The 14,231-nt window shown below is 46.5% G+C and overlaps 1 protein-coding gene across 2 annotated transcripts in view; it reads left to right on the top strand.

Moving 5' to 3' along the window:
• The window catches only part of Sgf29 (SAGA complex associated factor 29), a 31,347-nt gene that overhangs the window by 16,420 nt on the left and 696 nt on the right, over nt 1–14,231 (top strand). The window contains exons 2-8 of one of the 2 annotated variants that reach the window (XM_059266886.1): nt 3,032–3,128; nt 6,169–6,244; nt 7,427–7,499; nt 12,722–12,786; nt 13,645–13,774; nt 13,842–13,988; nt 14,183–14,218. In XM_059266886.1, the coding sequence (XP_059122869.1) occupies nt 3,054–3,128; nt 6,169–6,244; nt 7,427–7,499; nt 12,722–12,786; nt 13,645–13,774; nt 13,842–13,988; nt 14,183–14,218 (602 nt within the window). In that variant the 5' untranslated portion in view covers nt 3,032–3,053. Of the gene's footprint in view, nt 1–3,025; nt 3,129–6,076; nt 6,245–7,426; nt 7,500–12,721; nt 12,787–13,644; nt 13,775–13,841; nt 13,989–14,182; nt 14,219–14,231 lie in introns of those variants that run through there. The other variant, XM_059266891.1, reaches the window with a different exon arrangement.

The raw sequence follows: 14,231 nt of genomic DNA, 5'->3' as shown, positions 1-14,231 counted from the left end.
AACAAGGCCACACCTCCTAATAGTGCCACTCCATTTGGGGGTCATTTTCTTTCAAACCTGGAGACCTCAGGGTCATTGCTAGGAGCTGGCATTTCTGTCTATTACAGGAAGCTTTTTTTTTTTTTTTAAATTAAACACTTTAAATGCCATATTCAGCAGATCTCTGAAGAGTTTGAGGACCATTATCTATTAACACATTTCATATGGCTCATGAGTTTTCTGTGTTTCGTGCACCATCTTTTAAGGACTGCTCATGAGTTTTCTCATTTTTCACATACTGTCTGTGATAGACCTTAGATGTCAACACTAGATGTCAACACTCTGTATTGTCCACTTCGAATGAACGATTTCATTGGTGGAAACCATGCAGGCTAATCTGCAAAAACTATATAATTGCACGAACCCATAAAGCATTGCAGTTACATTGTATTTTGGTCATTTCAATAGTCTTTGTCTTCATGTTACTGGTGCTTTTAGAAATGTCCTCTCTTGGAAAAAGGAGGAAACCCAATGAAACCAGTGAAACTGATGTACTTCTGGAAGTATTCAACGATAATCTATCATATATTCCTAGTGAGGTTGAAGATGTGGATGACTGCTTTTGACAATGCTGGAGATAATTCTACAGATTCTACTGACAGTAAAATTATTAACTTGGAAGGAAACCCAAGGCAGCGGTACTTTCAAGAGATTCCTACACTAACTAAGCTACTGATAATTTTTGGTCTTAATTGGCACACCACCACACTTACAAACATTTGAAGGTCATGCCGGGGTCACTACATTTCCTTCTCAGTGTGACTCTGTAGCCTCTGTGACCAATCTCTTTTTTGGTGATGAATTTAATGTCTCATTTGGTGTTGAGTTGTTTGAGATGTTGTACAAAGAGCTGTCCCAACCATCATGATCAAACTGCAGTGAAACTCAAAACACCATCTAGAACACTGAAGTGGTCTCCAGTTACACAGAAGGACATCAAGAAATTCCTTGAAGCCGGGCGGTGGTGGCGCACGCCTTTAATCCCAGCACTCGGGAGGCAGAGCCAGGCGGATGTCTGTGAGTTCGAGGCCAGCCTGGGCTACCAAGTGAGTTCCAGGAAAAGGCGCAAAGCTACACAGAGGAAACCCTGTCTTGAAAAACCAAAAAAAAAAAAAAGAGAAATTCCTTGACTTAATTATTCTGATGGGCCAAACAAGAAAATATAGCTTGCGAGACTATTGGTCAACAGATCCTTTGATATGCACCCCTATATTTCCACAGACAATGAGTCACCATAGATTTGAGCAAATATAGACATTCTGGCATTTCAATGAGAACACCAAAAAGGATAGTCTCTTGGGGAGACTTTTCAAGCTCCAACAGGATTATTTCCTGCATACATTTCAAACAATATACAAACCAAAGCAACAGTTGTCTTTGGATAAGGGAGTGATTCCAGGGAGAGGGCGTTTATAATTTCCCACACACAACCTAATGAAAATAACAAAATATAATATATAAAAGATGTATTATGTATACAGCATTATGTCTGCATGTTGGCCTACACACCAGAAGAGGGCATCAGATCTCATTCTATGCCTATGAGCCACCATTAGGTTGCAGGAAATTGAACCCAGAACCTCTGGAAGAGCAGTCAATGCTCTAAACCTCTAAGCCATCTCTCCAGCCCCACAGGACATTTTTATTTAATTTTTTTAACCCTACACGCACTCACCCACGCACTCACACACACCCACGCACTCACACGCACACCCCTTTTGCATAGAGTTTTCCTATATCGAGCCCAGTAGGCAGTAATGTACCTGTATTAATTATTCTTTGAGCTCAACATCTTGTTTTTCAAGAGGCTGCTTGTCACCTCAGCGGGTTGTTCCCCAGCTCTCTCTCTGTTTCTTTGTTACACCCCCAATGCCTAGGAAGATGTTCTTCGGTGTGCATTTCACACACACTCAGAAGGGGGCTTCTCTGGCACCAGATCATTTCTCCTGGTAAACCTTGTCTCTTGTCTTTATCCCACATGGTCTTCTACCTCTCTGAGCCCTTTTTAGAAAACGCTGAGCTTCTGCTTATATTCCTCTGGGTGAGGTTATACAAAGAGTGGGCATGAAGCCGTGTGTCCCTTGCTTCCTTAGGATCCCTGTTGTGCACCCTCAGGATCCTGTCCATGAAAGCCTTTTCTCCCTTTTCTTCCTTGTCCCAGTGCTAGGATTGAACCTAGGACCTGTGCACACTAGGCAAACACTACCACTGAGCTACACACCCACTCTTTGTTTTGTTTCCTTTTTTGAAATAAGTTTTCCTGTAGCTTAGTCTGGCCTGGAATGTGGAATTTTCCCCTGTGCTTCCTGAGTAGGTGGAATTGCAGGTATCTACCACCATCCCTGGCACCAGAACAACCCTTCTAAGAGGCAGCTATTACACAAAATTCCAGCACCCCTCCAAAAAGTATTTTCCTCATCCCAAGTAAACCTTTATTTTAGATGTATCTGTCTTCAACTAGTCATTACTTCTCCTTTTACCTTTTATTGTCATTTTTTCTAATTTTTGTTATGCAAAAACATTTTATTTTTATTATAATGCATTTACTTTACCTTGAAAAAGGTTTTTTTTTTTTTTTTTTAGTGATTTGTCTTTCTTCTCTAGTGAGAAAATAATGTCTCTTTGACTTGGAAATCGTCTTCATGTAAAGTCTTATTTGAAGCAGAGTGGTAGTGCTTGGCTGTCATTCTGGCCATTCTGCAGGCAACGGCAAAAGCTTTCAAGTGTAAGGCCAACAACAGTCGCTTGCTTGCTGCATCACTCCAGTCTCGGCCTCTCTGGTTATCTTTCCCTTGTGTACGTTTGTCTCTTCTTATAAGGACACAGTCGCTCCAGGTGACGGTCTCATCTTACTTTTGACTTCCGTCTGCAAAGACCCTGTTTCCAAATACGTCATCTACATGTACCAAGGATTAGGACTTCGTGGGTCGGAAATACAGTTCAACCCACAGCAGACATTGACAGCTTTCCCTCCTTTCTTTCCTCCGACCAGATGCCCGTCACAGGCTCGTCCCATGGCCCTCGTTTCTGCTGATTCCCGAATTGCAGAGCTTCTCACAGAGCTCCATCAGCTGATCAAGCAAACCCAGGTAAGAGCGAAGTGAAGCATGGGCTGTGGTGTTACGCTGTAAAGAGGAGGGGCTTATGTTCAGAGAGACCTCCACGAGCTAAGATACCATAGAAGAGGTGGGAGGGGGAGACTCGTGTCTGACTGCCATTCCTGTGGGGTTTTCTGTCCAGTACAAGATCTCACTTTTGTTTAACAGCGCTTTGAAAGACAGGTCACATACCACACAAGGCTCCTGCTGAAAGTGCACAATTCAGTGATTTTTAGAAGTTTAGTTGTATAACTGTCACCGCAGTCAGTTTAGAGCCGTACCCATCCGTAATCACTCTTCCTCCTCCACCCCAACTCCTCCTCCTCCTCCACCCCAACTCCTCCTCCTCCACCCCAACTCCTCCTCCTCCATCCCAACTCCTCCTCCTCCATCCCAACTCCTCCTCCTCCACCCCAACTCCTCCTCCTCCACCCAACTCCTCCTCCTCCACCCACTCCTCCTCCTCCACCCCAACTCCTCCTCCTCCACCCCAAACTCCTCTTCCTGCACCCCAAACTCCTCTTCCTGCACCCCAAACACCTCCTCCTCCACCCCCAAACTCCTCCACCCCCAAACTCCTCTTCCTCCACCCCAAACTACTCCTCCTCCACCCACTCCTCCTCCACCCCAAACTCTTCCTCCTCCACCCCAAACTCCTCCTCCTCCCAACTCCTCTTCCTCCACCCCAAACTCCTCCTCCTCCACCCACTCCTCCTCCACCCCAAACTCTTCCTCCTCCACCCCCAAACTCCTCTTCCTCCACCCCAAACTCCTCCTCCTCCACCCACTCCTCCTCCACCCCAAACTCTTCCTCCTCCACCCCAAACTCCTCTTCCTCCACCCAACTCCTCTTCCTCCACCCCCAAACTCCTCTTCCTCCACCCCCAAACTCCAAGTAAACACAGATGTTCTTATGAGGTAAGCCAGTCGAAGGGTTTAGAGTTAACTTCCAGGATCTGGAAGCACTTTAGAATGTGTGGGGTTTAGACAACCCAGGTTTATTGAGTTAACCCTGTTCACCATCTGCTACCCAGATTACTAACCTGGCCCATGACCACATATTTCTGGGCTGCAGCTCAGCTGAAAACAAAGCCAGTCACCTTGCCTCAGTCCAGACAGGTTACCATGGCATTATGTATTAGAGCCTACCACCTTCTTTTGAGATAGACACAGGTTACCATGGCATTATGTATTAGAGCCTACCACCTTCTTTTGAGATAGACACAGGTTACCATGGCATTATGTATTAGAGCCTACCACCTTCTTTTGAGATAGACACAGGTTACCATGGCATTATGTATTAGAGCCTACCACCTTCTTTTGAGATAGACACAGGTGGTATTTAGAGTATTTCTTACTGGTAATGACAGTGCTTCAGGACATAGCTTAGGTTGCTCTGTTACTGTGTAGTCATGGTACTTCACATGTTACAAGTACCCTGGAGATGTCCATAGGCTGCAGGAATGAGGGTGGAAGGCCTTTGTCTCGTGGCTTCTCTGGCCTCTATCTGTTCACAATGCCTAACCTGCTCTGTTGGTTCAGTCTATAACCCCTTCTTTCCCCACGATGGGTGGTTTTAGAGTTGCCTAGCATTTGTGCTGGTCCTGCCTGACTCTAGAGTCCCCCACCATTTCTAAATTGACTTCCATTCTTGGCTTTTTTCCTATAAGAGAACTCATGTTGATCATCTTATCCTAATTAACAAATACTTTTCCTCTGAATGCAGCTCCTCATTCATCATGTATTTGTCTTGTCCCACAAGGCATAGGCTGTCACTTGCCTCTTCCAAAGCCCTTTTCTGTCTGTGGGTCAGTGTTGACTCTGCCACTCATGTTGCAGATGTATACTGATGACCTAGGTGTAGTAAGGTACATGTTTCAGACCAGAAAATGTACAGTGCCTGTTCTGGGATTAAAAAGGTGACAGTCACATGCACATTTATTTGTCCTGAGTGTAGTACCAAGGAATTGCATCTGCCAGGTGATATCTAGTACTCTAATCTTTTTGTTTTCAGACTTATTTTTACTTTACGATTATGGGTGAGTACCCTCATGTATGTTTGTTTACTACATGCATACATGGTGTCTCTGGAGGCCTGAAGAAGTCATCAGATCCCCTGGAACTGTAGTTATAGACAATTGTGAGCTGCCACATGGGCGCAAGGACTAGAACCTGGGTCCTCTGGAAGAGCAGCACTTAACTGCTGAGCCATCTCTCCAGCCCCATAGTGCTCGAAATCCCATTTCCTCCTATATATTCAAATAGCTTTTCTCTCATTCACAAATAAAGAGTTGTATGTGTTTGTTCCTGTAGCATACTCATAGCATGTTGAGCATGCCATTACTCTATTTGTCCATTATTACCTTTCCAAGCATTTGCTCACTGAAGTTTGTATGTGTGTATGTATGGTTGTTTTGTTTTCCTGAGACAGGGTCTCTCTGTGTAGCCCTGGCTGGCCTGGAACTTGCTCTCTAAACCAGGCTGGCCTAGAACTCAGAGACCTATCTGCCTCTGCCTCCCAAGTGCTGGTATTAAAGTCATGTGCCACCATGTCCGGCTTATTGATGTTTATAGCCACACACTAGTTGTTCTGCACCACATGGTCCAGTGAGCCAGTAGGGAGCAATTCCCAGAAATTTCTCTCCAGAACCTACCCTTAGTTGGTGTACCCTGAAAAATAAGAATCCTAAAATACTGGTGCATATTTGCTAAGTGAAAGATCCCAGTAGGTTACATATTGTATGCTTCATTCCAACTGTGTGACAAATTCCAGAAAAGACACACTAGAGAAAGTAAAAAGATGTGAATGGCAGAGCCTTGGGAGAACTGGGGTGGGATGAAAGGCTAGGAGGGGTGTGGAGGATGTTTAGGGAGGTAGGACTCTTGTGTATGATGCTGTAATGAGAGGTCTACAACTGAAGCGGCTGTTCAACCCATAGGGCAGCACAACGCAGAGGGAGCCGTAATGTAAACAGTGGGCTGTCGTTAGGGTAAAGGTCAACCTCATGGCCTCTTGACGTCAACTTTACAGGAAGAGCGTTCGAGGAGCGAGCACAACTTGGTGAACATCCAGAAAACCCATGAGCGAATGCAGACTGAGAACAAGAGTGAGTAAATGAGGCAGAAGAGAAGGGAGGTGGGAAGGACTGAGACCAGGAGCATGGCCTTACTATGTCTTCCAAGGGGACTTTTGCTTGTATCTGCATAGTCCAAAGTTGCTCTTCAGGGTCGTTGTTCCTTTGGCTGAATGACCTAAAGTGACAGGGACTGATGACTGACTGACTGCCTTGCACCACAGGACCTCAGAGTCTGTCAGCTCAGGACTGGAAAGGCAGCCTTGTGTGCATGAAAACTCACCCTTACCTTAGAGCTCATGGGCACAGGGCTTTTCTGGAGCAGAGTTCCCCCATGGCCTCTGAATGTGCACAAAGGCAGCTTACCCTCCCTGTGCTTGGTGCTTTCTAACTCAGAATAACTTTGGACAGTACCAGCTTCTTCTTGGTTCTCTGTACCTGTCTTGGTATGGACAGGTGGCAGGTTAGAAGTGCTTTCTAAGAATGGTGGGGGCTGGCTGGAGAGGTGACTCAGTGGTTAAGAGCACTGGATGCTCTTCCAGGACCCAGGTTCAATTACCAATACCCACGTGCCACATGGTAGCTCACAACTACCATCCCCTCCAATTCCTGGGGATCTGACATACTCACACACAATGCACCTAAAGCACGAATAAATTATTATTAAAAAGAAAAAAAAGAATGGTGGTGGTGTCTTTACCATATGGAAATGTGACCCTGATGATCAGGGAACACTTTTTTAATGTGTGTTGTGAGGGGGCATATATGCACTTGTGTATGTGTGCAGAGGCCAACCTCATGTTTCATTCCTCAGGCACCTTTCACTTTTTGTTTTTGTTTTTGTTTTTGTTTTTGAAATGGTCCACTATATATCCCTGGCTGTCCTAGAACTCAGTGTGTAGGCCAGACTGGCCTTCAGGTTACTGATATCCACCTGCCTCTGCAAGTGCTGATTAAAGCAAATGCTACCACATCTGAGGTGCCTGGCTTTTCTTTACTTGGGTTCTGGTGATAGAGGTTGTTTCCTGGTACTTGCAAGGCAAGTACTTTCCATGCTGAGCCATCTTACTAACCTCTTGGGAGCATGTTTGAACTCCTAAAGCTTAGAATCCAGGCCCTGGCCTCTGAGCCTCTTCAAGCTGATTCTGATGTCCTGGGTCAGGGTCCCATGCTGCCACCTCCTCTTGCTCATGCCTCCTCATCCTGTGTTTATAGTTTCTCCTTATTACCGGACAAAGCTGCGTGGCCTCTACACAACCGCCAAGGCCGATGCGGAGGCTGAGTGCAAGTGAGTACCACCCACAGGGCAGCTGCTGTCCGTTCCCTGACCTCTATTCTGGACCACATGTGACCGGAAGCCACAGCCCCAGCTTGCCTTCTGTCTGTGAAGAGGGTCCTCCTGCTCTGCCTCTCCCATTGCTTGAGCTTTCCCAAGCCCTACCTTCATTACCCATTCTTCCCCTTTAGTTCACTGCTTTATAGATGCAGTAATCAGTGTCATGTCCCTGTGTACCATTTCCTAGTCAGGTGACCCTGCAGTCAAGTCAGTTGAAACTGTTGCCTTGCCATTAAAATCTGGTGATAACTCCCACTGGATTGTGAACAGACAGTGGGATAATGTGGAGAGAATGCTGGATTCTATAAACTATTCTTCCCCCGATGGGAATATGCTGACTATTGCAGCCTGTATGGTAACCAGGATCACTGTATGGCACTGCTCTGACTGTAATGGTAACCAGGATCACTGTATGGCACTGCTCTGCCTGTAATGGTAACCTGGACCACTGTATGGCACTGCTGTGCCTGTAATGGTAACAACCACTATATGGCACTGCTGTGCCTGTAATGGTAACAACCACTATATGGTACTACTGTGGTCATGTTACCATTCCAAGTACTTTTTTAATATTTTTATTTTTTGAAACAGAGTCACACAATGTAGCCCTTGTCCTGGAACTCAACTATGTAGAGCGGGCTGGCCTCCAACTCCCAGAGATTGGCTGCCTTTGCCTCCCTAGTACTAGGATTAAAGGTGTGCTCCACCATACCTGGTCCAAATACCTTATATATTTCTTTACTCCACTTGATCCTCAAAGCATTCCTTTGATGTAGTTTTTAGTATTGTACCAATTTACTGTTAAATTTACTGTTAAATTGGTACAATAAACAGTAAATGTTAAGGAAGCTGAATCATAGAGGGATAATAAATCTTCAAAACTCATAGAGCTAGTAAATGGGGAAGTCTGGTTTCTAAGGCAGAAGTCCATAGTTAGTACTCTGCTAGGTTGCTGAACAGGGCCTTTCTACAGCTCAACTTACTTTAAATGAACACATCTCACAGGATTCTGACAGAAGTTACCGTTGATGTGTTGTTATGTGTAGCCAATTCTCTTCAATTTTTTTTTTGTTTGTTTGGTTTTTTTTTTTTTTTTTTTTTTTTTTCAAGATAGGGTTTCTCTGTGTAGTTTTGGTGCCTGTCCTGGATCTCACTGTGTAGAACAGGCTGGCCTTGAACTCACAGAGATCCATCTGGCTCTGGCTCCTAAGTGCTGTGATTAAAGATGTGTGCCACCACTGCCCAGCCTCTTCACTTTTTAATGCAAGTTGTAGGCAGATAATCTTAAGCCTTCCTAATAAGTCTTAGTCTGCTGTTTTTAACAGTGGCTGTGTGTTGAGGGCCCCTCAGAATGCCAGCTGTGGGATAAGGACCAGAGTAGCCTACATGGCTCAGAAGCAGGGGAGGTGGTTCCTAAGGGCCTCGAGTGCCACAGGCCTCACTCTAGAGGCCTCGGGAAACAATAAGACTTAAAGCTGCAATAAAAAAGAAGAGTTGGGGAAGAATTCAAAGCCAGTTAGAGACCAAGTCCATGGTGGTGATGGAGGTCAGTGGAACATGGTAGAAGGGTAGAGAGCAAAAACCAGTTCAATAGAGCAGTTTTTGAGATCTATTTAGGGAGGTAGTTGTCAGAAGGGAGGTTCAAGATGGCAAAGCTTCTAGTTTGGACAGAAGCGTCTGGTGTGGCTCCCCATGTGAGGCTGGAGCACAGAACAGAAAGAGGAGTGGGCTCTGCTCCTACAGAAGAAACAAAATGAGTTCTTCTGAGTGCCGTGCCCTCCCACTCATCTGGACTGGAGTAGCTCGTGTAGGTCAGAGGGCTGCATGTGTTTGTTTTTCTGGTTTTGTGGGTTTTTCCTTTTGTAGTGCTGGGGATGGGACCCAGCGCCTTTGCAGACTCCAAATCTTCATTGGGAGTAAAAAGTCAACTGCCCTTTCTGTCCTAACTGCTGACAGAGTGAAGACTCAAACGAATTTGGTATGGAATGACTCTGGCACAACTTACCCAGCATTCAACACTTAGGAGCCTGTTTGGTAAACATGGGCTTGCATTGAAATCCTTTTGCTAATTCAGATTTTCATCACCCTACAAATACCCAACCAGACCTTCCCAACTCAGTAGCCGGGAGAGAGAAAGCAAGCAAGAGAGATGAAGCTACTCTCCATCTAGGTCAGACAAACCCATGCCACCGGTGTTACTGAATTCTTCTGGGTGATTAGTAATAAACACCATATTGTTTCTTATATAGCATATAAATTAGGATATCAGTGCAGATATAAAACTGTGACCCAGAGAGCTTATTCCTATTTCATCGTGAAAGAGGCCTGTTCTAGTGCAGATCTCCATTGCTCAAATGTCCGGTCTCCAGGCTTTGATCTGGATCACTTTTCACTCTCTTAGCCATTTATGACTTGACCTTTTGAAGGTTATAGGTTAATTATTCTGTGGCATGTTCCTCCCATGAGAGTGTTTAGTGCTTCCTGGCTTCTAGACTCAGGCTTGGCACCTCAGGCATTGGCACCACAGTAGTAGCCTTCTATTCGAAGGCCCAAGATGCTGTCTCCTTACTTGATGTGGGATCTCCCAGGTGTGTTTCCCACTGTGTTATCAGCAAGCTCTTGTGACTGTTTGAATATCCCACTTCACATCACCGATTAGTATCCCTTTGTGTTTGTTCCTGAAGCACTGGGCTGGTTCTTGGTGGGTTTTGTTGTTGCTGTTCCTTTGATGTCATGTAGACTGCAACTTTGAATGTAGGACAGAAAACTATGTTCTCCAAACAAGCCCAGCAGCAATATCAGCCTTTCACAGTATCTCTGGCCTCCTGACTATCATTCTTTGTCTGCTTTCTGGGTTCCTCACTGTCTGAGTCCCAACACTCCCAAGCTACAGCTTTGCTAAGGGTTTGCTGTGGAAACAGAAAAAAATGACCCACAATCGAGTTGTTCTGCTGATCACAAGATCTGAGAGAAGAGGCTTCTGGAGAACCTGTATAGTGATATCCACTGCTGGCCTGCCTGCCAGCCTGGAACCCTTGTAAACTGACTTCTGAAGGCTCAGGGTACAGGACTACCCAGGAGTGCAAATGGCTTCAGTCCTGGAGGAATGAGTCCCTGTAACTGGGGCTGCCCTGAGCTTGCCTGGCCTCTCTAGGCCCCCCAGGGTTCTGCTTCCCCCTCTGCTACCTAGCCCAGCCCCTGGAGCTTCCCTATTATTGCTCCTTACTGTAATGAAACTCCCACAAGAAAGCAGCTTAAGGAAGAGGGGTTCCTTTGGCTTCATGGTGAGAAGGTTAGGCGCAGCACCAGGAGCTCTAGGCTGCTGGTTGCCCTGCGTTGTACTAAGGAAGCAGAGAGCTCAGGCAGGACACTAAATTAGGTCTGCCCCTCACCAGCCCACTTCCTTTAGCAAGGCCCCCCTCCTAAATGTCCACAACCCTGCAAAAAGCTCCACCAACTAAGGACCACCTGCTCAAACACAGCCTATTAGGGACGTGGCATACTCAGATCTGAACTTCCGTTCCTGTCATCTCAGGATGGGGTCAGAGCTTTGGCAGGATCTCTACAGAACTGGCCAAAGCAGTATCAGTGACCTCATGCACCAGCTTTCTCAGGGCTTGTCCTGCCACTCTACTGCATTGCCCCTATGCTTTCGCAGTGGAAAACAGCGTTGGAGCAGTTGCCAGGCTTTCACATGGCACTTGGCTCCATCCTGAGCACTGAATAAAATTTATAATCATTGGTTAGTTAACATTCTGAGCCCTGTCATTGATGAATCCTACCGTGAACATCACAGAGCATTGACACAAACTTGGATGTATTGACCACTCACTGTGGCCTCTTACACAATAAAGACATTCTCTGAACATGAAATGTGTGATGTAGCTACCAGTGTTTCATGTGTTTTCTCAAAAGTATAATTTAGTAAATGTTTGTTTTGTTTGCTTTGGTTTTTCAAGACTGGGTTTCTCTGTGTAACCTTGACTGTCCTGGAACTTGCTCTGTGGTCCAGGCTGGCCTAGAACTCAAGAGATCTGCCTGCCTGCCTCTACCTTCCGAATGCTGGGATTAAAGTCCTGCACCATCACTATCCAGATAAATATTGTTTGTTTATTTTGTGTGAGTGTTCTATCTGCATATACACCTGCATGGTAGAAGAGGGCATCGGATCCCTTTATAAGTGGCTGTGAGCCACCATGTGGGTGCTAGGAATTGAACTTGAGACCTCTGGAAGAGCAGTCAGTGCTGTTAACTGCTAAGCCATCCCTCCAGCCTCAGTATATTTCTAAGTCAGTGGCGTAGTCAATAGTATAATCAAGTGTTATTGAGTGTATATGATTGTATGTGCCCTGCTTGTATGTGACTGTCACTGCAGAGAATGTAATATGTGCACTACGACATTAAGCTGGCAGTGGTGCTGTGAGGCAGTAAAATTTGTTCAAGTCCATTATAATCCTGTGGGGCCACTGTCACAGGATTGTGACGTATACAGACTTTTTGACTGAGATACCTGGGGTAATACCTATTTCTATTTAGGGTCTATGGTCTCATATTTTTTCTTTGTTTTTTATTTTGTGTATATATGTGGTATGTATATTTAAGCAGTATGAATATATGTTTGTGTAGGTTCCCAGGCATGTGAGTGTGCATGTTCATGGGAGAGAGTGCATGTGTAGGCCAGTGGTCAATATCAGTGTCTTCCTTGATTGTCCACCTTAGTTTTTGAGACAGGGTCTCTCACTGAACCTGGAACTGATTGACTTGGCTAGGGTGTTTGGCCAATGAGCTCCTGGGGTCCAGCTGTCTCCACGTTAACCCAGTGCCAGGATTGCAGGCACATGCCACCATGTCTGACTCTCAGATGGGTGTTGGTAATCTAACTCAGATCCTCAAGCTTGTGCAACAGGTACTTAATTCACTGGGCCATATCCAAACCTCCTCCTTTTTTGTTTGAAGTGAGGTCTCTCTCTAACCTAGGCAGACCCGGAGCTCACCGTGTAGCTAAGGTGGCATCACACTCACTACAGGATTGCTGCAGCCTCCAGAGTGGCAGGATTACAGGACATACAACAGGATCTGTAGTCTGCAGCATAGACTTGGTCTGGGGAGCCCAACGGCCAAGAAGCCTATGCTGAGTGCCTCACCGAGCACTCTCTTCTCCCTTCCCTGCCTAGCATCCTCCGCAAAGCGCTGGATAAGATAGCTGAGATCAAGTCTCTGTTGGAAGAGAGGCGGATCGGTGAGTGGGAGAAATGCAGGGCGTTTCTTGACCAGGCATGGTGGGGGCTTGGGGGAAAGCAGTCACGGCCCAGCAGGGAGCATGGCACATGATCTGGTGGAGTCACCCAACAGTTGTCGGAGACAGACTCAGAGGCCAGGAGTGTGCCTAGTTCTCTGCCCAGACCCAGTCATTTTACCCCACCCTTCCCACTGCCCTTACTCACTCTATCCAGGGCTGGTCACCTCTCTCCTTCCTACCACTGCTCCCTCTATGGCGTGCTTTGGTGACATCTGTCACTCTTTGTGCCCCAAAGCCAGCCACACATGTGAAACTGGCTTAGTTCCCTGCTTTGTGGGTCTCCTCAGGTGCCACCTCCTTGGCTTCCTGACTTCTGTCTTGCCCCAGATGCAACTCTTCACCCTTTAGCGTAATCATGGTACCATTTTTGTTTGTTTTCAGTTGAAGAGTGTGATGAGCCATGGCTGATGAGGCCAGTGATCCACACTAGATAATTTGTGCCACTTCCACTGAAATTACATACACTAGTAGAAAGGAGATAAACACAAGTATCTCATTTCAGGAATTTTCATTGACCCAGCACATTCACATATCCAGCACCGTGATCAGGAAATGGAATGTAACCTGCTTCCTGGAAACCCTCCTTTTTAGTTCTTCTCCATGATGGTGGCCACTGTCCTGACATCTCACCCTTTTGAGAGTTGGGCCTGTCACTTCCCAACCTTAGATGTCTGTTAAGAAGGGGCATGGATGGTGTTGGGATGCTGGTATAAAGTGCTCCAGCTCAGAGCAGTTGCTGGGGTGTGACTGGGTCAGGTACCATCCACGTGTCCTCAGGGGTTCACTTGCTTCCCACAGCGGCCAAGATCGCAGGTCTCTACAATGACTCGGAGCCCCCACGGAAGACCATGCGCAGAGGGGTGCTGATGACGCTGCTGCAGCAGTCAGCCATGACCCTGCCCCTCTGGATCGGGAAGCCTGGTGACAAGTGAGGGCAGGAACTAGCCAGAGAGGGCTGGTGTCAGGGGGCCAGACTAACAGGCTTTCTCTCCTAGGCCCCCACCGCTCTGTGGAGCCATTCCAGCCTCAGGGGACTATGTGGCCAAACCTGGAGACAAGGTGGCTGCTAGAGTGAAGGCTGTGGATGGGGATGAGCAGTGGATCCTAGCTGAAGTAGTCAGTTACAGCCATGCTACCAACAAGTGAGTGTGTGTCTGACTTTGCCTTCTCACTGCTCTGGCTTCTGCCGCCTCGGGGAGGACTTCCCCCGAAGGCTGTGTGTGTGTGGGGTGCTCCCTCAAGCTGCTTCAGCCTCTTTTCATCCTGTCTCATCCTTCCTCCTGGATGCAGACTGTGCCCTATGTCCCAGCACTGTTTCCCTTTTGTTTGCCCGCAGGTATGAGGTAGACGACATTGATGAAGAAGGGAAAGAGTGAGTGTCCATA

Source organism: Peromyscus eremicus, chromosome 1 (genome assembly GCF_949786415.1).
Source record: "Peromyscus eremicus chromosome 1, PerEre_H2_v1, whole genome shotgun sequence".
Classification (NCBI taxonomy): Eukaryota; Metazoa; Chordata; class Mammalia; order Rodentia; family Cricetidae; genus Peromyscus; species Peromyscus eremicus.
Note: the sequence above shows the minus strand (reverse complement) of the source record. Positions and strands in the feature narration are given on the sequence as shown.